This window comes from Eucyclogobius newberryi, unplaced genomic scaffold, assembly GCF_026437365.1.
Source record: "Eucyclogobius newberryi isolate DKJ021-1_F unplaced genomic scaffold, fEucNew1.0.hap1 SCAF_21, whole genome shotgun sequence".
NCBI lineage: Eukaryota > Metazoa > Chordata > Actinopteri > Gobiiformes > Gobiidae > Eucyclogobius > Eucyclogobius newberryi.
In genome coordinates this window covers 20,402,097-20,428,793 of record NW_027315846.1, presented here as the reverse complement: position 1 = coordinate 20,428,793, position 26,697 = coordinate 20,402,097, and the positions used below count along the sequence as shown (strand labels likewise).

General features: G+C 41.1%; 1 protein-coding gene across 2 annotated transcripts; it reads left to right on the top strand.

The window, feature by feature from the left end:
* Window positions 1-624: 624 nt before the first annotated feature.
* On the top strand, window positions 625-26,697 carry adck1 (aarF domain containing kinase 1). 2 transcript variants are annotated; one of them, XM_072457905.1, is made up of 11 exons: window positions 625-838; window positions 7,429-7,562; window positions 7,645-7,728; window positions 16,545-16,748; window positions 18,115-18,273; window positions 19,033-19,191; window positions 19,283-19,399; window positions 20,636-20,785; window positions 22,125-22,322; window positions 24,457-24,650; window positions 25,978-26,687. In XM_072457905.1, exons 2-11 carry the CDS (start codon window positions 7,431-7,433, stop codon window positions 26,123-26,125), a joined length of 1,545 nt encoding a protein of 514 aa, XP_072314006.1. In that variant the 5' UTR covers window positions 625-838; window positions 7,429-7,430; the 3' UTR covers window positions 26,126-26,687. The 2 variants fall into 2 exon arrangements, with proteins under 2 accessions (XP_072314006.1, XP_072314007.1); XM_072457906.1 differs by lacking the exon at window positions 20,636-20,785 and having other exon boundaries at window positions 25,978-26,697.

Below are 26,697 nucleotides of genomic sequence, written 5' to 3'. Positions count from 1 at the left end.
AGTTCTCTCTTCTTTTTTTAACGGTATAAAATAGACTTATTATAACTATAGTAGGTGACGGTAAATGCACCTTTTCAGTTGGCTCCCAACCACCATTAAAAGTAACACAACGACCATCTTCTGACTTTGAGGATGAACAAATAACTTATTTTACTCTACCCATTTACCCGCTTCTGACTATAAGCAAATTGTTCTGTAGTAAGAGTTAATTCAAAATAATGTAATTAATTAATAGTACTAAAGTAGTATATAATTAGTGGTCCAAGAAATGACTGGAGTACCAATGCAGTTACCAATAACGTTTGATTCGACTTCAAACCAACAGAGGATAGACACATAAACCAAAAACATTGAATCGGATATACAGCTTTATAGTTACTAAAGTTGGCAAAGTGAGCTACTTATTGTTTAAATTAAGGTTGATTATTTAAAGTGAGAAGAGATGTATCCTTGTATTTGGTGCAGCCATAAAGCATAGGCAACAATCCAAATTATGATATATTTGTCAGTATCAAACAAAAAAATACAATAAAAAATAAAATCAATAGTTCTCGCGAGAGAAGCGTCCCTATCCTGACGTCAGAGCGGGTTTGACAAATGTTTTACCCAGCATGCACTGCGCATAGGAGCCGGTGGAAGCGTTACGTAGTGTGTCATTCATGGTGTTATTGGGTGTTACATGCTCTGGACATGCTGCATGACTCCCGGCTGCAGCGGTAAGAGCAGGTCACGGTGACCGTCATGAGCTGTGCTTCTTCCGGGCTCCGCTTCAGCGCCGCTCCGCCTCTTTCCTCCTGAGCAGGAGGCTTTGTGACCTGACAGAGAGGACCCCTCTGCGGTGAGTGACCACCGCTACTGCTGCTGCGCAGTGTTTACCTCTCATGTGAGGAAAGGGCCAAAGATGCTAATAAGAGTCAATATTCCAGCACCCCCGGTTGAATTAATGGTCTATTCCACTGATGGTTCACATATTGTTATTGCCATGTCTTATGTGTGTAGGAGCTACAAGAAATACAAATACAACAATTAGATCTTACACTTGTCACATTTACCCTTTTAACCTTTAACATTACCTTTGCTAAATAATTTGACTTATATTAATACATTCCTTTTAATCGTAAAATGTCTTTTGTCTGTGCTAAACATTAAATAAACCCTTTAACTAGCACTGCATTAACCCAAATACCAGCAAAGTTAACTGACACCATCTTCTGGGTAAAATGTAAACAACTAGCAACTTAAAGGTCCCATATCATGCTATTTGTCCCGTTTTGTAATCTACCCTAAGGGAATATTTGATAATAATGCATGTTGTGCAACTCTCATAATATAATACTTATAAATATATCACCCATATCTTGGACCCCGCTCACAAACCCGGAAATGCAGATGGCATAGTTTGAGATTCGCTCCCACCCTCGCCACCCCCGCCCAACCCCACGCTAGGCTACGCCCACCCCGTGACGTAGCCAAGCGTAGAGATGATGGAGGTGTAAAGAGATGGCGTGTGCAGGTACACAGCACATGACACAGCTGCCCATGTCAGCGGCAGCAGCGTTGGGTGAGTTACGCAGGGTAAACCCCGTTCGTCTGCTCATCCGAGGTGAAGAAGAGAGACTGTTCTCTAGCTAAAAATGGCAGGAATCAATACAAAAACAAAACACTTTGGCACATATATGAGGTACCAACAGCACTGTAAGAAGGTTTAAAGTTCTGAAAAGTTGATGTAGCATCTTTCTAAAAAAAAAGTGAAATACAGACCAGTTCCCAGGATAACAGCACGTTTCCCTGGCTGCGCATGGGTGGTTGATATGCTGGTTTGTGTTTAGCGAGTTCCTTCAGTGTACAGTATAAAAATTACGACAGGGAAAGACTGTGTTCGAGCTGGCTCAGAAGAGACGGAAATCTGCGGAGACAAAAGATGCAATACGATCCCTCACGCTAATAAACAAACACACGTGTAGCTGCGGAGCTATTGCATGCTTCTGCACAAGGTTTTATAGTTCTCTTGGAAAGAACAAGAGGATGGGGGGTGTGTGTGCGCATAAGCATTTTTAAAAAAGGGACTAAGAGTCGCTTGAGTTCTCACAGGAGATGTGTACTGCCTTTTTACTAGATGAAATCGTAACTTCCGTTTTAGTGGCTGTTACACAAAGCCCTTCCAAATAAAAAGCATTGACGCTATTGCAAATTCACAACTATGAAAAAGCAATAAAGCAAGATTTCAACCATTAGAGCTTAATGACAACCAAAATGTTGCACGAAAATTATTTCCTAATGAAGAAATGACCTTTAAACGAACCTTAAGGGTTAAACATTAATTAATTCATTCATTTTTTACCGCTTATTCCCGTTAGGGGTCACGGGTGACTGGAGCCTATCCCTGTAACTTTGGGCCTTAGGCGGAGTACACCCTGTACAGATCGTCACAAGGTAATGGGCAAGGGTTAAACATATTAGTCCATATATAATAAACTTCAATTTAGAATATTACTCTCTAGTCTCTAGGAGCAAAACCAGTTTCTGTACCGGGCAATCAACGACTGACTATTTACCGGAACAATGTCCTTTCTCAATCTTCTTCTCTCCATAACAAATCTTTACTTTTTGACTTTATCCTTGTCAGTTATTGTGTCCATTACTCTTGCTAATCTCTATGAAAACATCTTCAGGTTTCTCCTTGGAGTGTGCAATTTCTGCCTTGTTGCGATATTATAATGCAAGATATTTTCATTTCCAAAGTGACCAAAACTGGTCCGTTAAGAGCTGCCCCTGCTTCCACCTTTTGCGTGCATACGTGTCCTCTCTGATAAATTTACCTGCCGGTGGCAGTGCAACCTTAAACTTCATCGTAAGCAGATAATTAGTGATCAACAGAACTGGGCTGTTAGGGTCACTTAGATTGTCCACTGTAAAAGGCCTACTGTTCACAATAGCCATTGCCTCCTAAAATAATGCCTTTATCATCCATTCTGCCTGATGAAAGTGATGCTGATGAGTGAAGAACATTTCGAATTGTCTTTATTTGTCTTTCCCATACACCTCCTGTATGGCTTGAATGATGCGTGTGCATAAGGAAATCGCACTGTTTCTCAAATAAAAAGGTGGTAAATCGGTTGGAAACTTGTTTCAAGCATTCCTGCAGTTCATTTTTAGCTCCTATAAAGTTTCTTCCTTGATCGCACCTTATTTCTCTTACTGCTCCTCTTATGGAGCTCTCTATGAAGCAGCGGGGGTCATTAATAAAGGCGTCTGTGGTCATGTTCAACATTTCTATGTGAACTGCTCTACAGCAAAGGCATGTGAAAAGAAGTCCATAACGCTTATGCACTTTGCGGTCTTGTTTTGTTAGAAAAGGACCAAAACAGTCCATTCCACAATTATGTGAACGGTGGAGATTGAATCTTTGTGACGGAAGATCAGCCATCTTTTGTTCCACTCTGCCTCTCCTGAGCTTACGACACATTACACACTGGAGCATGAAAGATGCAATGGCCTTGCTAATGTCTGGAATCTAAAATCCATTTGATCTGAACTTGTTATTAGTCTGTCCCTTTCCCTGATGTTGCACTTTACTGTGGAAATAAGCTAATAGCTCAGTTTGTTGACATGGTGATTATTTGGGACTATAACTGGGTGTTTCAAAGTAGTTACAAATTATGCATTTTTCATCCTTCCTCCCTCTTTAAGGAGTCCATCCTTAATCAAGAAAAGCTGGTACAACTTGTTTTTGTGAGGAAGTGTCTTTATCTCTTCTGCAGAGACATCAGCTTATAGGTCTTTTAGAATAACAAATTGTGCTTTCTCTCTTTCTTGTACTGTACTGTGGCTTGTTGTCTTGTCTCTCTTTGCCAAACATTTGTACCTTTACATTTTTGTACCATGGCAAAAATCAGCTTGTCTGATAAGCTTGAGTGTGTTCAGTGCCTGTATTGATGTAGCATAAAACTACTTTAAAGTCTGTCCAGAATTACTCATCTACCTGACAACCCAAGCTCATCCTTTAACATGTTACTTACAGTGACAGCGGCTGTCATATTGAGTCTCGGTTTTGTTGTGACCTTGATCCGAGCAACTCTGGTCTTGGCTGTAACTAAAGTACTATGTACGTCACAGACTTTGTTTACATGTGTCAAATATGAACACTGCCCATAACCATATGAGCTTGCGTCAAAAAAATGATGCAACTCGGGTTTCTCTATCTTTCCAAAGTCTTCTGTTCCAAAGGAACATAACAATGTGGTGTTACGATTTTCTCTTCACATAGTCACCTTTCCAGTTATCCCATACTGGTCTTAGTTCTGAGGGAAGAGGATCATCCCAGCCCATGCCTTGTTTTCAAGTCTCTTGGAGAACTCTTTTGGCTACAAGTACAAATGGGGAGACAAATTCCAGTGGGTCATAAAGAGATGCATCTGTGGACAGGATACCACGCCTTGTGGCAGGTTTGTCATTGGGGCGAACACAAAATCTAAAAGTATCTGATTCAATGTGCCAGTGTATGCCTAGGGCTCTTTTAAAGTTTAGAGTCACAGTCTTGCTTTGGTTTGGCACGTTCAGATGGAGGAATGCGTTCTATTACTGTTTGGTTGTTACTCACAAACTTGTGCAGTCTGAGGCCACCTGATGCACATAGTGTCTGAGCCTCTGTTACCAGCTGAGTGGCTTCTTTGATGCTTGCAGTGCTTGGTACACCATTAGGCACACAGAAATCTTATATGATGAACTGGGAAGCAAGAGGAAACCGTCTCGTTCTCTTTAGCGAGATGCTTGAAGCCGTAATTGGCACAACCTGGTGAGGACGTAGCGCCAAAGAGGTGCAATTTAATTTTAAACTCCTGTGGTTCAGTGTTCAGATTACAATTTTTCCACCATAAAAATCTTGTCTCATGAAACTGGTGGAACATTTTCTCAATGTCACATAACAATGCAACTGGATGCCTTCTGAATCTGATTAGAAGACTGTTTAGATTGTTTATCACGTCTGGACCGGACAGCAAATGATCATTCAGGATGAGTTTGTCTGGCTTTTGAGGATGATATTATCCCATGGTGAGGAATGTACCATCTTTCTCCTTCATTAGCCTCACTGTGCACTTCTGCGTAACCCTTTTCTATTACCTGACTCATGAACATAATGTTCTTTGTACTTTGAGTCCTTTGGTAGTTTACTTTTGAGACTTTCTAGTCGAACATAGGCCATTTATCTGTTGTCAGAAAAGTGATTTATCTTTAAATAGTAGGGGCATTTCATAATGTCCTTCTTTCTTGTTGCTTTTAACTGCAAAGGTGCATTTATCGCCATCTACTTAAGTTGTACGTCTTCAAAGTATGTGTTTTACGCTGTACCGTAAAAGAAGAAAAAGAAGAAAAAACGACACAGCCTCTGCTTAGTGTGTTTAGAGAGAGAATGTCATCTTGTGACACTGACTTCTCATCCATGTTATCATCCTTTAAGTCAGACTCTAGAATCTGGAGTGTGTGGCAAGAGAGTGTTTTAATATTGTTTTGATTAAATTAAGAAAAACCAACAACGCCACTCGAGGTTAATCCAGAAAAATAATTCAACTAGAAGGACACACGGGTAAGTTCATTTAACGAGGCAGTGCTGACAGGGATACGTTACATCATTTATTTTTGGTTCACAGAGCATTAACCACTGGACTTCGGTCATCTCTAGTCACATTCCATCAAGTGCACATGTTCCCAATACACAAATTGTTCCAAATATAAAAAGCAAGAAAACAGAAATCAGTGATTAAAAAGGGCCAGTACCGTTGGAGCTCCACAGCCTAAAGAGAGAAGTTAGAAATTAGGCTGATGTTAAGTTGTCTAGACCTCAAGTAGACGTACCCAAGACGCCTCACGTTAGGCCCCTCACGACGAGTCATTATGTACCTGCCCGACCCGCTACACCAGCTACACCGAGGACTCCAGCTGGGGACATGACAACCTTGCACCCGGCTACACGGTGGACCCCGGTACTGTCAGCCGGACCACACTGGAAATGAGGCGCAATGGAGGGTGGCATAAGATAAGATATTCCTTTATTGTCCACACATGGGGAAATTTTGTATCATGCGGCGCCCTGCATCGCAACGGCACTAAAATACATAATTGCTCATTTTAAAAGGTACTAATGATGCATAGATTTGCGGGACATTGAAAAATACATTTACATAGCCCTTACGAGACAACCCTCGCGACAAACCGGAAGGCAGAAGTGGCAGACAAGGCAAGAGCTACGAGGAGATGTGCGCCATCTGCCGGCGTGATGGGCACACTGCTGCAAGTGCATCTGCTGGAGTCGCTGCGGAGTACATAAGATGTAGAACTAGTGGGGTGGCGGTATTGTAACACTTGGATACCAACCGCCATAAAACACCAAAGAATAAGAAGGAAACTGTGACTCTGTGACACACTGGAGTTGATTAGAGTGTGGGGCCTTCTAACTGGTGCAATCTTCTGGGTAAAACATAAACAGTTAGCACCTTTTAAAAATCATGTGAAATACAGACATTCCATTTTACAGCATAACAATTGTACCAACCTTGTTCGCTAATCAATCAGGAGCTAAGGGATACTTCTGACCATCGATTAGCACAATAAATTATCCAGCTTTCACGGCAAAGGAGATGTGTACTGCCTTTTTACTAGATGGAATCCTAACTTCCGTTTTAGTTACGCCTTGTGGCTGTTACACAAACTCACAACTCTATCAAAGCAACATGGCAAGATCTTTGAGGTCATTTACAATTATTGTAATGGATGTTGTCACCTTTCCAGTGAATCCACATTTGTGCACGCATCTCAAATCAGTTATCTAAATCTCCCAATGCCATCGGTTTTGAAACGTGGGAAAGCTATTTATTAAAAAGGCCTGTGACTGAATACTATTATGTTGTTACAGTTGGTCATAGAGGCTTAATTTGGACATGTCTTTATAGTCATATGATGATAAAGACAGATTCAGGTATCTAATATTAGCTCAGGGCTGATTGATTTAAGAATTGTAATTTTTAATTTAGATTTTTCTGAAAAGTATTGTGTTTTGACAACATGTCCAGGGAAACTGACATTTAAGAGAAGACGGATATATGAACTCGTAAGTAATTAGGCAAACATACATTTCGTAACATGTTTGTAGAAGTCTAATCTATAGATTTAGCAGACAATAAGACAGGATATTTATTTTGATCGAAGAGGAAATTGTGTTCCATAAATAACTACAGTTGCTATTTGCTCAAACTGATTGTGATATATATTGCAGCCCTAGAACAGCGTTTGAATAGCAATTTGTAAAGTTGTCATAATGCAAATGCGTTTCCCTGTTCTCCTCCAAAAATTTGATCTGATAAAATGTTCTAAAACAGACCGAGCCATTGAAATCCAAATGTTCAGTGTTGATAAATGTTATGTTTGTTGCAGTGATGGCGGCTCGTGTGCGCAGACTCTCTGCTGTCACCGCTGTGGTTCTGGCCTCCTCTGGCCTGTACCTCCACAGAAAACAAGTGGACATCAATGACCTCAGCGTGGTCCGCTTTGGAAGAGCTGCAGCCACGGTAGATGATGTCTTTGTACATTTGTTTTGAAAATATTACAATATCCCAAAAACTGAACTTCCAGACCTTGTTCTTTTTGCAGACATTCCTCATCAGTTATGACTATCTAACAGCCTTCAGACATGTGGAAAACGACACAGAGGAGTACTGGGAGCTCAAGTCAAAGGTACTATAACATTACTATCATGACTTCTCGTTCGTTTAAAAAAAGGCCGTGGCCGCAGAGCCGCGGCGCGGTCAAATGGCCCAGCAGTTTCAGGAACCGCGGCACTGCCATATAGCCTGATGGCTAACCCTGACCCTGACCCTAACCTTAACCCTAACCTTAACCCTAACCTTAACCCTAACCTTAACCCTAACCCTAACCCTAACCTTAACCCTAACCTTAACCCGGGGCGGTCTAAAACGGCGCGGTCAAATAGCGCAGCAGTTTCAGGAGCCGCGGCACATAATAACATGGCAGTTTCGGCCGTGCACCGCAGCTCTGTAGACACTCGCTTTAAAAAAAAAAAAAAAAAAAAAGTACACAATATTTTAAAGGCTCAATCAGCATTTAATTTGTGCTAGTGTGGCATATTATCTCAATGTTTGTAATATTTGGCCTGAAGAACATATAATAGAATAATATCTATAGTCTTTATTAATACTAATTATCTACTAGTATTTTTAATAGAATATCATGGTTCAAGAGGGTAATTCTTCAAAAATGTGTTATCACTGTTATCGTTTATCGTAGCAATGTATTGCACCTCAAAACAATTTATCGCCACAGGCCTTTGAACTCAGAAACTAAATAAGAGAAATTCATTAACTGAAAACCAAAGCTAGCCCTTGCAATGCCTGAGGAACTATGTAATAAGGAAGGCCTGAGTTACTATGTAACTGAAAACCAAAGCTGGCCCTTGCAATGCCTGAGTTACTATGTAATAAGGAAGGCCTGAGTTACTATGTAATAAGGAAGGCCTGAGTTACTATGTAATAAGGAAGGCCTGAGTTACTATGTAGTAAGGAAGGCCTGAGTTACTATGTAATAAGGAAGGCCTGAGTTACTATGTAGTAAGTAAGGCCTGAGTTGTTGTTGTTGTTGTTGTTGTTGTTTTATGGCGGTTGGCATCCGAGTGTTGCATTACCGCCAGACTTTATTCCTCAGACGAGGAAGGCCTGAGTTACTATGTAGTAAGGAAGGCCTGAGTTACTATGTAATAAGGAAGGCCTGAGTTACTATGTAGTAAGTAAGGCCTGAGTTACTATGTAGTAAGTAAGGCCTGAGTTACTATGTAGTAAGTAAGGCCCGAGTTACTATGTAGTAAGTAAGGCCCGAGTTACTATGTAGTAAGTAAGGCCCGAGTTACTATGTAGTAAGTAAGGCCCGAGTTACTATGTAGTAAGTAAGGCCCGAGTTACTATGTAATAAGGAAGGCCTGAGTTACTATGTAATAAGGAAGGCCCGAGTTACTATGTAGTAAGGAAGGCCTGAGTTACTATGTAGTAAGGAAGGCCTGAGTTACTATGTAGTAAGGAAGGCCTGAGTTACTATGTAGTAAGGAAGGCCCGAGTTACTATGTAGTAAGGAAGGCCCGAGTTACTATGTAGTAAGTAAGGCCCGAGTTACTATGTAGTAAGGAAGGCCCGAGTTACTATGTAATAAGGAAGGCCCGAGTTACTATGTACTAAGGAAGGCCCGAGTTACTATGTAGTAAGGAAGGCCCGAGTTACTATGTAGTAAGGAAGGCCCGAGTTACTATGTAGTAAGGAAGGCCCGAGTTACTATGTAGTAAGGAAGGCCCGAGTTACTATGTAGTAAGGAAGGCCCGAGTTACTATGTAGTAAGGAAGGCCCGAGTTACTATGTAGTAAGGAAGGCCCGAGTTACTATGTAGTAAGGAAGGCCCGAGTTACTATGTAGTAAGGAAGGCCCGAGTTACTATGTAGTAAGGAAGGCCCGAGTTACTATGTAGTAAGGAAGGCAGCAGGACCTGACGGCATCAGCCCCAGGCTCCTTAAGTCTTGCGCAGATGAACTGTGTGGAGTTATGGAGCATGTCTTCAACATGAGCCTGAAGCTGAGGGTGGTACCACAGGTCTTGAAGACCTCCTGTCTGGTACCTGTGCCTAAGACACCGCGCGCCAAAGACTTCAACAGCTTCAGGCCAGTGGCTCTCACGTCCCACCTGATGAAGACACTGGAGCGGCTGGGCCTGGACCACCTCCCCTCCACGTAAGCTCCACCGTGGACCCGCTGCAGTTTGCATATCGGCCTGGCATCGGAGTGGAGGACGCCGTCATCTCCCTGCTGCACCGCTCTCTCTCTCACCTGGAGAAACCTGGCAGCGCTGTGAGGATCCTGTTCTTTGATCTCTCCAGTGCCTTCAACACCATCCAGCCGCTGCTCCTGAGGGACAAGCTGGAGACGGCTGGTGTGGAGATGACCTGCAGAGTGGATCCTGGACTACCTCGCAGACCGACCCTAGTTTGTGAGAGCCCGGGACTCACAGAGAGGGAGAGGAAGAAGCTGGATAAAGTCATTAAGAAGTCCAGCTCCGTCCTGGGCTGTGCTCTGGACTCGGTGCAGGAGGTGGGGGACAGAAGGGTCCTGGCTAAACTCACATCTATGTTGGACCATATCTATGTTGGACCATGAGTGTCACACCCTGCAGGACACTGTCCGCTCTGGAGAGCAGCTTCAGTGACTGATCCACCCTCGCTGTGTGAAGGAGACGTTTCACAGGTCTTTCCTTCCTGCTGCTGTCAGACTCTATCTCAAACACTGTTAGCCCTGAAGATGTGTAACTGTCATACTCATGTGCAATATTGATATAATCGTATTCTACACTGTTTTTTTCAATATTCTCTGTCCATATAACAGCTGTAAATAAGAGTGTCACTATTGTTGTTATTATTATTATATAGTATAAGATGTTTTTTCGAAGAGTTTTTGCTAAGAGCTTTTCTATAGGAGTGTTGTTGTTTTTTTGATTATCTGTTATTCTTTTATTATTCACTTCTGTACCTACTTTGTTTTGCAACACTGGAATTTCCCCATTCTGGGACAAATAAAGGCTCAACTTATCTTATCTTCGTTAAGATTATGATAATGGATGCATTACTTTATTGCTGATTTGCGGGCCATAGCAAAACAAAAAACAAACTAAAACTTACAAACAGACTGGAATAATGAACTAGTATTTCAAGTTCTCAGTTTTCAATCTTGAACAAGTTGAAAAAAAAAAAGCATATATTCTCTTTGTCCTATTACTTAGAAATTAACGATGACGTTCGTATACATTTTGTTTCTAAACTGCAATATTGATCCAAAACAAAGCTATTTAACAACATTTTGCCGAGGGCCAGATTTTTTGTCAGGTCATGGGCTCTGGGCCGGACGAGGTGCAGAACGACCACCACTTTTGACACAATGATGGCCGCACTAAACATCCCCAACACTAAATCTCAGGTTAGAATGACGAGAATTGTGCAAGCCAGAACCAAACCAGTAAACTAGAGAACATATATTTATATAATATTTGGAAGATGGGTGTCTAGCCGTATCGGATTTTGGATCTTGTTGAATAGTTGAATAGGCCTGATCTAAAACAACCTCTTAATAGGGAGAGATCAATTGACTTCCTGTTCTAAACTGCAGAAAGAATTCTCTGCGACTATCCCGTGTCTTCATAGTGGCATTTCAACTGTAGCAAGCAGGAGATTGTTTTTATGTTTTTGAAACCTACGGTACATGCATGTCCCAGAGCCTTATATGTGATGGAACCGAAATGTACTGTATCAGAGTACTTGAGCCTCAAATGTAGGACGTTACAAGACCACTCGGTTTTACACTGCCTGTCCAAAAAAGTCACGATTTGGATTCAACGAAGCAGTTTCGATAGTCAGAGCCTCCTACTAAATAACTGCTGCATGGGAAACGACCTTTCAGCTACAACACTGAATTTAAACCCAACTGATGCAGTGAGTGGCTTCTCATTTCTGAAACACCCATGTGGAAAGACAAATCCCGTGGTCATGGAAAAGGGGTCTGTTTCGAGAAGGTTCAAATAATTGGCTTCAAATAGAGAAAACATCTAATCTACTACAGATCTGAACCCCAGTGAGAATGTGTGCCGTAAGCTATGAACGTGTGACCTTTTTTCTGTTGAAACTTTTTTTACAAAAAATGTGAATCCATCAAAATACAACTCTGAGTAAGATAATGATGAGGGAAAACCATTGTAACGTGATTTTACATAATGTCTCCTTTTCGCTTTCAACCGCAAAGAAACCAGTAATGTATGTAATTCCTCATAAGAACAGCAGATGTCACCGCTGCTCCTTCTTTTCCTTTAGTTTCTCTGCCACTTAAAGCTCTCTGGAGGCTGGCAAGACTAAAACAGGACCAAACCCAAGACACACCCAGGACTAAAGCAAGACTGAACCAGGTCTTTGCCAAGGACTAAAACAGGACTAAAACAGGACTAAAACGGGACTAAAACGGGACTAAAACGGACGAGACTAAAACGAGACTAAACAAAGACAAACCCAGGACTAAACAAAGACAAACCCAGGACTAAACGAAGACAAACCCAGGACTAAACGAAGACAAACCCAGGACTAAAGCAAGACTAAAACGGGACTAAAACGGGACTAGAACAGGACTGAACTTGGTCTTCATCAAGGACTAAAATGGGACCAACAAGGACAGAAGCGGGACTAACAAGGACTGAAACAAAAACAAAACGGGGACAAAACTAAGACTAACACTAGACTAAATACAGACTAGACGATGGACAAAACCAGGACTAAGAATAATCATGGTCTGCCGGTCATCGTCGTTAATCCCTAAATACTAGCCATACGTATCTGCAGCCTTTCACGTGCAACTGAGGGAATTACCACAGAATTGCAGAGCACATATGAAATAAAGCGCTCCTGGTACACTCCCCCTCCCCTCCGGCACAAACACACCCCTCTGCTTTGCTTTTTACCTGCTTTTGACATTGGCTCTATTATGCGCCTCCACTTATTAACCACAGTGAGAGCCAGAGAAGCCACTTACACACTACAAAGAGCCGAGTCGACTGGTAATATTTGGCCCGGTCCGCTTCAAACAAGTATATTGTTTATTTAATACGCCGCTGCACCACAGATAGGCTCGCAGCGTCTGATTTATTTCGCTGTCAGTGAAGAGAAAGTGTGTCTTAACGTTCGATGGCCCGCTCTACCTCCCACTGTATGCGCCCCTTCTCTCCAGGACAGTCCTATTGAGAGCAGCCTTTTCGGTCTGTTAGGGTTAAAGCTACATTTGCACATAAGTCGCGGCCCCCCATGTGACAGCGCCGGACGAGCCTCAGTGAGCAGAGTAATGAGCTAATCATGAGCGCACCAATAATAAATAGCTCTTGTTCATAGTCCACTAATCCTGGGCGTTTAGCCTCGCAGTTCGGCCCAAAATCAATTACCGCAGCTGCCTCCTGGAGTGGGAGCGACACCTGCTCTGTTTGCACGCGGCGCACATCTAAGTATGTCGTGATGGAGCAGCGTCAAAGCGTGTTTGCACTTACACTGCCATTTTTACAGTAAAAAAGTCACACTTAGGCACACTCTTTAGCTATGATTACAGCACACATCTGCGGTGGCACTTTCAGTAAGCTCCAGATCAGTAATGGAGGTCTGTTCAGATCTGTAGTACATTAGTTTCTGCTTCTCCTTAGATGTTTTCTCTGCTTGATGCCAATGATTTGACCCTACTCAAACACACAAGCATCTTTTTCATGACCACAGGATTTGTCTTTTCACATGGATGTTTCAGAAATGAGAAGCCGCTCACTGCATCAGTCGGGTTTAAATACCGTGCTGCAGCTGAAAAGTCCTCATCCATGCAGTGATTATCTATAGGAGGAGAGGAGAGGTGTCCTTTTGTGTGTGTGTGTGTATTTTTCCTCAAACGCATTGACACTACATAGACTATACTTCAGTTTCATTCCATTGCAGCCAAGTGTTTAGCCTTAATCATTTAAAGAAAACAGTCAAAACCTTCTTTGGTACAATATTGAATTGAGGTGGGCAGTATGTATACGCACAACAGCGGAGAGGTAAAGGTATCATGCAGATTCAAGTTTACAGTTGAATCTGCATTTTTACAGTTTTCTATGACTTTTCTGTATGGACAGCTGGAAGTTTTGTGCAGATCAAGATGGGAACCGCTGGACTAATCGATGTCTCTGTCGACTACAGCCCAAATAAACTGATGTATTTGAGTGTAGATGAGCACAGAAGAGCATTGAATCTCAATATAATGATGTCGGATTGTATGATTATAATGGGGTTCAAGAATGATATGATAAAATAGTTGTATCATTCCCCCAGTCATAGAAATTTATTCGAAGCACCACAGTTTACAAGGCTGCAAGATTAATTTATTTGGAATCAAACATTTTTATTAGCAAATCACAATGGCTGGAATTTCCTCTACAAACAACATAACTTTTTGTCTTTTACTAAACTGTTCCTCTTTCAGTCTGTTCTCTAATCATTATAATGCACCTGGAGCTGTCAAAATTCCACCCAATTTAAAAAAGAAAAGCCCTGTACAGACCTCTAAAAGCCTCATATCAGAAATACCTTTTAAGTTGGAGCAGAAGTTCATGATAACATCGCAGAGCACTACAAATAATGCTTCTAAACATCAAAAGTGGCAATTTCAGATGTGTAAAAGTGTCTACATCCAAGCAATGACTACGCATGCTATAGACGGAATAAAGAGTCCACTGAACACGTGAATAATCTACTAGACCAGGAATGACGAGCACGTTTTCGCTTTCAGACTGCGATACGTTCAATCATATAAGCCACAGTAAGCAATAGGAGCGATGCCATTCAACATCCGTTACATTGCGTTATAGAGTTTGATTTCTTCATACATGGAAATCAATAAGGCGGTGATATAGCTGGAGTTGGTGATTTGAGAGCCGGTGGATTGGTGTTTTGAGCAGCTGTCTCTGCCGCTGCTGCCGCCGCCGCCGCTGATGTGTTCGTATTGAAAGCGGAGATCGTCATTAGCGTCTTGGCGTCTTCTTCCGCTGTGAGCCGCCTCCTCAGGACAAGGCAGCCTGATTGCACACAGCCACACAGATCTGGTGATTAGGCACAAGCCCTCGGCACATTTACTCCTTTGCTCGGCTCTCCTCCACCTGCAGCGCATGTGGGCTTTTTGGAAGATGAGAAAATCACACAGGATTAAGTCAATTGAGTATTGCACATGGTGTGATTATTACTACATCCAGAGCTCATGTTACAATAGAAGTCGCAGTTTATTTTACCTCAAGGTTAATGCGGCGATGTGAGTATTTTACAGCCATAGTTTCAACTGCTTGACCACAGAAATGGCAGCGATCGTTTAGGATGAAGTTTCTCAAACTGTGGTGCGCTGCCTCTGGTGGTACACGGGGTCCTCTGCCATTTTGTTTTATTTGGAGACAAATCTATTGATGTTTTTTGTCCTCCTTTTGGGATGATTATTATTAAGAATGACCTTATCGTGGTTTAGCCTCACTTTAGACCATTTTAGCCCAAATTTATCACGTTAGATCACGAAAAATTATCTTCGGTGGTACTATGTGTGAGAAGATTGAGACTCACTGATTTAGAACGTACCATGTCCTCACCAACATGGACAATTTTTAAACGATCTAAGAGATATTCAAATTCCTCACGTTATTATTGCGTTTGCTTACAATTGTATCCAAAAATGTCCCGGTCAGCTGTGTGTTGTGTTGTTTATTAAATACAAAATAAACCTTTTTCACTAGACCTGCTTCTATTCCCTCTCTGGTGTGTCTTACACTGCCGGTCGGCGCTGACAAATATTGTGACACAAATGAAAAGGCGATGTGATGGGAGTGTGAGTGTGTCCCGGGGCTATCGCGGCTCACACTGCTCTCTTGTGGCTTGTTCCTGTGAATGCTCGCCTCTGATTGGTCAGGTAGCCCTCGTGTCAAACCCCCCCATGGGAGCCGGCCTGTGTTTGGATGGATGTGTTTTTTTTCGGGGGAGCCAAGGTTAAGGGGAGCTAATTTCACGCCTATTTATTTGCGGCGGTCCCAGGAGAGGGGGGCTCCGTAAGCAGCTGGTTCACAGGGTCTGCCGGCCGCACACCGCAGACCCACTCCCTCTCCTCATTCCAATCAATTACACTCTATCACTTACGTTGTTTAGGCTTTGCCAATAACGCTTTACCTGGTTTGTTAATTACACTTTTGCTAGAAGAACTGCCCTTGTACAAAACACTTATTCTTTGACATGTTTCTCTCTGATTATTTCCAGTCTCACTTGATTAAATATGATTAATAACCAAAAGAAAATCAAAGAAATGTTAGTAATTTGTTTTGCTGCCTTCTCTTTGAATACGCATGTTTGTGTTTTTGTTTTTTCCAGGAAGAAATAATAAGTCTAAATCCTTAAGGACATTTTTCTAAACCCCAAGGCTGAATGTATTGAGTTGCAATTGCTTGAAAATGTGCAATTTATTTATTGAAGTCAATACTGAGTTCACATGGCATATTATAACGTTTGAAAGTACGTTGGTGTAATAATCCCTCATTCGTCCAGGAGTGTTCCATTGTAGAACGATATGAACGAAAGAAATGGTAATGTAGTGCAATACGAGAATCATACATTTCAGCAAACGTTTGTAGAGGTTTAAACTACATTTTGTGCTTGGTAGAATCCTAATGCTCTGCCTCAGTGTCACATTTCTGTAATATTGAGTCATGTTTATAAGGATCACATGCATCAAAGGCAAGACCAGATCATGTGCCCACACTATTATTATGGCACGATTCATCATCTCTGACGTGACATCAACCTGCAATGGTGCTATTGTGTCAAATATTGATTTATGATTTGTTTCATTGGAGCTTAATTTGTCTCAGAAATGGTCTCTTACCTTGATTTGAATAATCTTTTCATCATCTAGTTCTCTCGTGTTGCAGGTCCATCAGAGATCGGCCGAGCGTCTTCGCGACCTGTGCTGTGCCAACCGTGGGACGTTCATCAAAGTGGGTCAGCACCTGGGAGCCCTGGACTACCTGCTGCCCGCAGAGTACACCTCCACCCTGAAGATCCTGCACAGCCGCGCGCCCCAGAGCAGCATGGAGGAGATCAGGCAGGTCATCAAGGAGGACCTGGGCAAAGAGGTGTGCCTGTCAACACGCTCATTCTGACACACTCTGATCATCCATGAAAAGGGACAACTTCAGCTTTATCTATATTGCCCACAAACCAAATGTGGCAGGAATAACATCGATTTAAAGGCATAGTATAGAGTAGTATCAGTAACCCTTTTTAGTTTAGTCGATTTAATAGGTTGATGGTGTCTTAGTAGACCAAAATGTGTAATAGTTTACTTCAGATTATATGGGACAACAGCAGAAAGGAGGAGGTATAGAGGGACTTAGCTGAAGATTTTGGAAGCGAATCATTTAGCGGTTTAACTACATTTATACATACAAACATGATTTTCCAATCATTTTCTGTATAAATATTTAGTTTTGCATTAACTCCTTGTCATTGTTGCATTTTGAGTGCAGTTTAGGTCAGATACATGGTCAGATCATAGTGTTAATGAGTAGTTATGAGAGCTTTTGCCACACCCATTTCTGGTCAATTAATCTATTTGAAGGGCCTGACAAAAATCTGTAAAAAAATAAATTAGAAAATATATATACGGTATTATTTAATTTTTTTTAAAACAGCATTTATGGCCTGCTTTTGGTGGAAAAAAGTGAATTCGTCGATTCATTCTTCTTCTTGATACAGCTGGGGTTATGGATGTTGTCCAGCCTCCTGGCCACACTGACAGAAAAGCGTTTGGCCCCCCACCATGGGGCCCGGGGCCGTTGTGTTTTCCATAACTCATTTGAACTTAGCACAGAGCGTTGTGTCCCTGAGGAGCTCTGCCATCAGCATACATTAGCATCTTTATGAACTTCACCACATGGATACTAACATGAGACTGGGTCATTTGTACAGATTATACGCCCTTTTATTACCTCAATAATGAACTATTTCAATAGTTGATCACATCACTCACTATCTGGAGCATACGCAATAGTGAGTTTTCATTTTATGTAATTACCACTAGTCGAAGCTTTAAATGGTAGTAGTTTGGATTAATTTTTCAGCTTATGCTCGTTCACATTTTGTAAAACATTCCCCATACATTCAACGCCCTCACTGATAAATCAATAATATTTTTCAATTAATTAATTTATTGCAAAAATAATTGATAATTTCAACCCAAGCGTAAAACCGCCTACTAAGCCATACATCTGTGAGACTGCTCTGGTGCCACTGCGACTGTGTTTCAATACACCTTTAATAAGAAAAGCATATTCGTGAGCAGTTATACTTGTGTGATACCAAGCGCAGTATCACACTGAAGCAGCGTCGGTGCTGTGTGGCCCCGCTCTGTTGGCCCTGGTTTTATCCTAAATTCAGAATTGTGTTTATCTAGTGCTGATCTGACGCTGACAGCCCTCTCTGCCCTCTGTCCCGCTGCAGTTGTCAGAGATCTTTGTCTCCTTTGACGAGCACCCTCAGGGAGCTGCATCCCTGGCCCAGGTCCACAGGGCTGTGTTGCATGATGGGAGAGCAGTGGCCGTCAAAGTGCAACACCCCAAAGTACAAACGCAAAGCGCCAAAGACATCCTGGTGATGGAGGTGAGTCACAGCACTAGAACTATAGTTTTATAGTGCAAACAGTACAAATATACATCATTTTAGCTCACACAGGGGTGGGAAGATTCACAATTAGAATGTTATTATGATTCATCCAGTTAGTATCTCTCATAAAGAGGTAACTAAAGTCATCTGCTGCCGCTGAGAGTTCACACTTCACTGTGATTGGTCAAATTCACCTGTCATTTCCTCAGAGCATGATTAGGCTGACCAATAGGAAGGTTGGGTGGGGAAAGGTGTCTGTGTGTTGAGCATAAAGCTGCATTATACAAAAAAGCGCAGAATCACAATCAACATAGCAGATCGTCACAGGATCAGATCTTGATTGAATGTTTTTATCACCATGTCTCCCAGACTAACACAGTTACCTCTTAAGGTAATCGTTTGGACTAAAGCTGGGATAGTTTCTGCTTGTTTGTTTGTTTCTTGTCTACTGTTGTGGGTGATACTTTATGAATGCTAAGTAGCAATTTAATCCTTTATTTACCAGCCCGAGAGCTTCTTTCACTTCAGCACAAGTACTTCCTCTTGATTCTGAAGCAGTTTGATGTTTCTCTGACCATGTAAATGTCTAAACTCTCATCTGCTGATTAGATGTATCTTGGGTGATTATTACATATTATAGTCAAACACGTGTTTTATAAAATGTGTGCGTTTTGGGGCACTCATTTCAAGTCAAACATACATTTTTGGTTCCGATTGTTCGTTGTCGTGCTGAATCCTCTCTGATTGTATTTCCAGGTGTTGGTCAAAGCCGTCCATTGGCTCTTCCCAGACTTTGCCTTCATGTGGCTGCTGGAAGAAGCCAAAAAGAACATGCCTTTGGAGCTGGACTTCTTAAATGAAGGAAAGAATGCGGAGAAAGTAGCCAAAATGCTGTCTCACTTTGCCTTCCTACAGGTATGGTGTATGCTTAAATATAATTCTTCACAAGTTTTATAAAAAAAATAATAATACAAAACCTATTTCTGCTGCGCACAAACTAACACAGGTGCCTAAAATCTATTGGGATTTGTCGACGAAGAGGATTTTAACCATGGATTTTGCTGATGGGAGTCAGGTCAATGACAAGGAGTACATCGAGAAGCAAGGCATCAATGTCAACGAGGTACGCCGCTGCCTTTTCTGTCTTGGTCTGATGCAGGGCTGCAGCTTTGAGCAATGTCTTTGGGCTGAATTACAAAGGGCTTTCAATAGCACTTCTTTTTACACGAGTTCATTATTCATTCCTCAAGCTTGCCATATTTTTAATTACAAAAAAGTGATAGTTATTTGTAGAAACATGTAGCTTTTCAATGTAGTTTTAGAATGCATCTACATCCAAAGTACTACAAAACCACATGATAATACTACTAATGTTTTTGATATTGTATGAAATGTTCTCCCGACGACAGCAATACAGAGTAAACCATCACGAGTCGGGTTTGTATGTGGAGTTGAGAGGCTGCTGATGGAGGTGTATCCCCGGGAAAACCCTCAGTCTGCGTCTCATTCTGATTGCAGAGGCCAGCGGTTACTGCCCACGATCAATACGCATTTAAGTGTAGTCACCGCTCCTTAGGCCGCTCATCGTTATTTGTTTCTTTCTTTTGTTCCCCATGCACAGCTTTCTCTGTTCCTCTGCTTTCACTGCATCCATACATGGGCCTGTTTTTCCCCTCTCCTTTTTGTCATAAGAACAAATGTTTTTGCTTCTTGTGTGGATGGAGATGATTGATGAGTAGCAAATATGTAGCTTTTCACTATTCTCAACGCCGCGAGAAAGATAAGACTCTTTGTTTCTACATAGGGCTGGATTCCTTTACAGTTGTGTCTGTATTTGGAACCTTTTACTTTACCTTTCACTGTATTAATCATTATTTAGAACTATTAAACAGAGCAATTGTTCATTAATCCCATTACTTAATATTAATTTGAGGTCAAACTAGTTTTTATTATCCATTTTCTGGGACACTATCTTGTAACTAGTGCTTTCCCAGGACATACCAGGCATCAACATTTCCAGTTTTCAATCCTTTTAGTTTTTCCTACCGATATTTTAAATGGTCTATTTTCAGCACAGTTTTCTTTTTTAAATTAGAAAATATAACCAATAGTTTTTCTATTTTAAATGTTGTCACACATAAAATCAAAAGCTTGTAAAGAAAGATAAATGAGTTGCAGTTTCTCAACAAAATCTTATCTTATTGATCTAAGAACGTCAAGCCCGCCTTCCTATATCCTCTCAAATCTCTGTTTTTTTAAGAGTAATAGGTTTTCCTCTAATACAGATGTCAAAGCCCTGTCTGTTCTGAATGTCACCTACAACAAGTAGCTCATATCAAATGTTGTGCGTGTTCTGCAGCTTTCGGAGAATTTGGGTAAGATGTATAGTGAAATGATCTTCCTCCACGGCTTCGTCCATTGCGACCCGCACCCGGGAAACGTGCTGGTGCGAAAATGCCCCCACAGCAAGAAAACTGATATCATCCTCCTGGACCACGGCCTCTATCAGGTGGGAAATCTCCAGCGGCAGCAGCAGAAAAGATGATTTCTTTCTAATAATGCAGTCCATTTGTCATGCCGCAAGGCCTTGGTCTGCTCGGAGAGTGCACAGAAATAACACACAGCCACAGACACACACTTTATTACCACTAAAAGCTTTCTGATAAACAAGTCATTTGACGTGGTTCAGAGCAGAGTGCAGTGTTTTGATTGGCACCCTAGCCCTAATGAATCCACCACTTTGTACACTTGTTCCACAGTCCTCAGCAGGTCCATAAACTGGGGCCAAAACATGTTTCTACCGACCAGAGAAGTAATAAGCGGTAAATGCTTCATCGCAATGCTCAAATCTTTATAAAATGTATATTTGTAGTCTCGCAAACTAGCTCTATGCCAAATACTCGAAGTGGGCAATTTGTGCCTAGTTTTACTCTAAATGTTGATGTGAAAAACATTCTTGGCCTTAGTTTGGACCGCTGCCTCTTAAACCTATAGATAATACCCTGGAGATTGGTTGTCCTGGTTTGGTTCTGGTTTTGTCCATGTCTATTACAGTTTTAAGTCCCAATTTGATACATGTTCAAGGGTGGTTTCATATTCCAGGACGACTGGTGTATTGTATAGCTTCTTTACAATTTATGGATGTCGCAATATCACATTTTAGTGATACAATTGCTCGATTGAATTATTTCTGACCAAACTGGTAAGATAATTCAGTTGTATTTAGCTTTATTTGAGTACAGTTTGGCTTTCTTCAATATGATTTGCCAACAGAACAAGTAAGTTTTGTTCTTATTTCAAGTGCAATGGCATTTTTTTTTCTAATTTCATGTTAGAAAAATGCTTCTCTTTTTCTTATTTTAAGCATTAGATATTGTCCGCTTGTTCCATTGGCTTATTTCTTATCATCTTACCATCTCGCCTCATTTAAGCACTCATTGACTTGTAGTTAAGGTTTCTTTATTTGTCTCCCTTGGGAGAAATTTAGTTTGGACCAATAATTTTTCCTGTGAAATCCTTATTTTCCTTGTTTCACATTGTCTAATATGTTACCATTCCAGTAGTATGTGACCAGCTTTAGGAAATCAATTCTGAACGATAAAGTCAAGTTAATGTGACATAAAAGAGAAAAACAAAGCATTTTTTGATTACAGATAGAACGGAAATGACTTAATCTTGTACTATAATCGTCACCATTATTTTTGTTATTGTTAATAATCGTGACATCCTATTGCAATTACAGCAAAGATCCAGATTGACATGGGTAAAATAAGTCTGCATGTCAAGACTGCGTACACCTCTCCCCTGCCCCTTGACCCCTGCCCCTTGACCCCTGCCTTGTGTCGTAGGTCTTGCAGCCGGACTTCAGGGTGGAGTACTGTAAACTATGGCAGGCTCTGATAAACCAGGACCTAAAGGAGATGGAGCAGTCGAGCCGCAGACTGGGTGCTGGGGACCTGTACCCGCTATTTGTGTGTGTGCTCACCGCTCGCTCCTGGACCGCCGTCAACTCGGGCATCAGCGCCGCGCCCATCACACACTCAGAGGTGCTCTTCATTTTCTCCCTGTGATTTCACAAATGTGTTTTTCCATTTCCTTTGCAGCCTCTGGGTAGAACGAAACTCTTGAAATATGACAATTTTGAGTTAAAAATAGTAAGATGTATTGTGACTGAAACGGCACATCATCAATACTGCTGTTATTTAACTGACATAATACTGCAAACAACAAAAGTCATATTCTTTTTATAATAACCCCAACAAATGTGTTCTGAAATGCATGGAATTCTTGTATTTATTTAGCAGTTCATACTTTGAGTTCAATAGTATTGCTCTTGGATGTTTAAACTTCGAACAGAATTAATCATCATCATTAAAAATGTACATCACTAATCCAATCAGAATTACAATGCTTGTTAGAAAGAAATTACAATTAGATAATATTTCCAAATTGTTCAGCCCATCTAATTAAATTGTAATTTCATCATGGACCTCTTATTATGGCCACAGGGTTTTGTCACTTCTGTCTGAACGCTGGATTTTCTCATCTTTACGTTAGATATCAGAAGTAAAATGTGCTAAATGCTTAAGTATAACCCTGATGCACTCTTGTATAATAACAGTTTCAGTGAGAGTTCAGTGCGTGGGGCCATGTTGTTGTTTAGTGGTCCTGAAGAAAGATGCAGAGCTAGAGGTTGTAAAGCAGAGATGTAAAGGCTGTCGCATACGCCATAAAATCTGAGTAGTCGATGGCTTTTGACATCTACTTGCCTTGTAACATCTACATTGTAACTATTGTCTGTTTAACTTGAACAAAAGGTTTAAATGTGCCATGTGCAAATGTATGTGGAGAATGATCTAACATATTCCATGCAATAGGTTGTTTAACAGTCTTCCCTTCAGTGAAAGAGAACCCTTAACATCCTGCTCAGCGCTCTCTGATCATATTGCTGTGTCTTTGTAGTGTCCCTTGGTGCACCCTCCTACTCATACTCTCCATTGGCTTTTGGTCAGCCTATTATTGCAGTACTCACTTTACAATGTGTGCTTATGGAGGCTTTCTTATGCAAATGAAGCACTGTCGCCTACTCCCTACCCCGCTGACAGCTGCTTCACTAACCAGCCCTCCGATAATTGCTACTAATTATTGTCCCCCAAGAGGGACTGGAGAGTGCATTTAGAGTCAGCAGTGAAATACTTTGAGAGTACACGATTGGAAGGACAGTTTATATCATAGCATTATGTTGTGCATGTACAAAAGAAACATATTTCAGCTATGGAAATGGAATGGATGCTATGGAAAGCTCGCTGGTGGTGTAGTGGTTTAAGGTTGCACCACCTCTGTTTCAGGTTCTCCCTCTCTCCCCATTTCACGCTACAACTCTCTTGTCCATGAAACAAAGCCTTGAGGCCAGAAAATATTTTTTAAAGCAATGTGGCAGCACGACTTAACATACAGAACATGGAGGATAATAAACGTTGGTGCTGCAAAATAATGGTTTTCTGGCTATTTCAACTGGAGCTGACTTTGGGATGGTCGGATCATTTAATTTAATTATTTGTAATTTATATTGCTGTTCTAGCCGTTAACCAATATTTGATTATAAAGGTATTAGGATTTAAAACTCCATTGAATGGGCACGTTATGGTAAAGTTTACATATTAACCTTTCACTTTTGTAAAAAAAAATAATAATAATAACAAAATGTACTGTATTTATCTGTGATATAAAATTATATGTTGATTGTGTAAACATAAAGCCATATTTTTGGCATAATTGCTCTTCCATTTCCATTTTTTAAGACATCGGATGCACTGAAGACAGACTGTAAATGACACATGGGCACAGAGCCCATGTGTGGTTAATATAAACAGATTTTGGGACAAATATATCACCCAACCTAAGCGGAATTTCCCTTCAGTCCTGGTGATGACACATTTTTATTTCTCTGCACAGTGATGAATATTTTACACGTTTACTCCACAGCTGAAAAATGATAGCTTCAGATTGTCCAAATTGATACCATAGAACACTCCAGGATAAATAAGTGTATTTCAAGGTTCTCTGTGAAACAAAGAGTTGAAAGCGCAGTAAATCATGACACATGACACATTGACTAGACTCTTCTCTCTATTTGTGGAGTGCCCATCCTTAAAGCTGCATGTGCTTTTCCTTGTGCAGGAAATGGAGATCCGCACGAACGCCGCGCGCTACCTGCCTCAGATCAGCGACTTGTTGAACCGGATCCCTCGTCAGATGCTGCTGCTGCTGAAGACCAATGACCTGCTGAGAGGCATCGAGAGCACCTTACAGACTAGAGCATCCTCCTCTTCCTTCATCAACATGTCCCGCTGCTGTGTGCGAGCTCTGGCCAGGTCAGTGAAGGAAATCCAGGTCAAACTCTTCTTCCAAATGTTTGAAGTTGTGGGTGAGTCAAGGGCTTTAGCTTGAGCTTACTGAAAACACTAAAGGGGTGGGGAATGCTACAACGGTCTCTCGTTAAGGCTCGTCATAGTTAGTGTATCATATATTTACTTAACTTTCATTAATTTCACAGAAACAACAGATGATGTCACACAATAAATGACATTCCAGGGACAGAAAATAATCCTTCATTTTCTTGTCTGATCTCGGGAGTTTAGCAGGTTTGTACTAGGATTGGCTCTAGTGCAAACTATTAATGTGTCCACCAAGGCAAGACACTTCATCACCTTGCTTAGTATGAATGTAGTGAGTGTTGGTGATGGTTGGACGGGCCGATGGCGCAGATTGGCAGCCTTGCTTGCATCGGTCTGCCCCAGTACAGCTATGGCTACAACAGTATCGTATCACCACAAAGTATGGACTGAATGAATAATTGTTTTTTTTTCCTGATATTCAGGCCATTACCAATATTTTTTGGGCCTGGGGAAAAAACCCTCTCTTGGCCCCTTTAATGTAAAATAATGGTGAGTTTAATTCTAAGGCCTTGGAGCCTTAGTGAGCCCCATCTGATATGAACAAAAACACAGATACACTCACTGCCCTCAGTATTTTAGATAACATTAGATAAGCTTGTATTTTTTGGTTTTTTTTTTTTTCAAAAGAAAATCCCAAAGATTTAATTGTTTGCCCAACCAATAACTACCAAAAGTTAAACTTATTTTTAAAGGTTCAATAAGATCATTCTGATCCTTTACAGAGAGTGTCAGACAAGCACAGTTTAGGGCCTTTCTGGCAGTGTCAAAAATATTACTCCATATCAAAAAAACGGTTTGTGTGGCTGTAGGTTGCGTTCCTGTTCTACAATTGGATGATGTCATAATTTCAGATTTAGGGCAGTGTCCCATATAACTCAATGGGAAAATAAATATTTGTATGATGTTGAACCTTATCATTATTTATTAGTGACAAACTTACTCTATAAATCTTATGGCTTAATGTCCTTTTGACTGTCAACAATCACATTATTAAGTATGAATAATGGCTCTACTTTCTGAGGCTATTGGGGATGCCACAGAAAAAAGACATGGAACTTAATTCCAGTTTAGGTTTGATGTGGATAGGGCCAGTAATCAAAGAGATATAAACCATAAACCACAAACCAGCTCAGTAAAGTCTACCATAGAACCAGCTAAATTATAAACTATATCAATTGTAGAATGTTGTGATGTCTCGTTGTCATAATTTGCCTGACCCTCTGGTGTTTCTTTCTGTGGACAGGCACAAGAGGAGCAAGTGCAAGTCTCGTCTGATGCGTCTGCAGATCTCAGTCTCTGAACAAGTGACTCTGTGCAAGCTCAGTGTGTTCCAGCTGTGCATGTGGCTCAGATCCTGTGTCCTGGGACAGTGGCTCTTTGCTCTGCTTTGACTTCTGCACACAACAAACACATGATGGAACTGAAATCTCCATATTCCGATCTCCGCAGCAGACTTTTAATGTATTGTCATTATGTCTATTTAATATTTGTTATAAAAATGCCACAGTGATGAATGACACTGAGCCGTGTGCGCACAGTAGTTGTTTCCCACACTCATATGTGACGCACCGTTTTTACCTCCATCAGGAACTGTTCTGTGTATGTTTCCATGGAGATCTACCTCAAGTAAAAAGCTTTGTGATAGAGGCGACGCCAATGTCATTTCCTGTCCATTCTCCATGCTGAGAAGACTTTAGTAATATTTACTGCCGGTTTATGCATTCATTTAAATTGTTTTTGCAATACTATGAAACATAGTCAAGCAATTATTGGCAATGTTTGTAAGCCTGTAACACAAAAGAGCAGAGCAAGATTGTTTTGAGTTTTAAATACAGATGGGCAATATTAACAAAAATGAATACTTTTTAAAAAAATATAACAAGAAGCTGATTGTATTTTTCCAATTATCTGAAATGTGCTAGAACGTGCCTGTAAATGCCTTGGTTGAGATATTACACTCTTG

Excerpts from the sequence above, each read along its gene's own strand:
- adck1 (XM_072457905.1), top strand. The coding sequence starts at position 7,431 with ATGGCGGCTCGTGTGCGCAGACTCTCTGCTGTCACCGCTGTGGTTCTG. Across the intron at positions 19,192-19,282 it reads CTCACTTTGCCTTCCTACAG|GTGCCTAAAATCTATTGGGA; the intron begins GTATGGTGTATG and ends AAACTAACACAG. Across the intron at positions 24,651-25,977 it reads TGTGTGCGAGCTCTGGCCAG|GCACAAGAGGAGCAAGTGCA; the intron begins GTCAGTGAAGGA and ends TTCTGTGGACAG.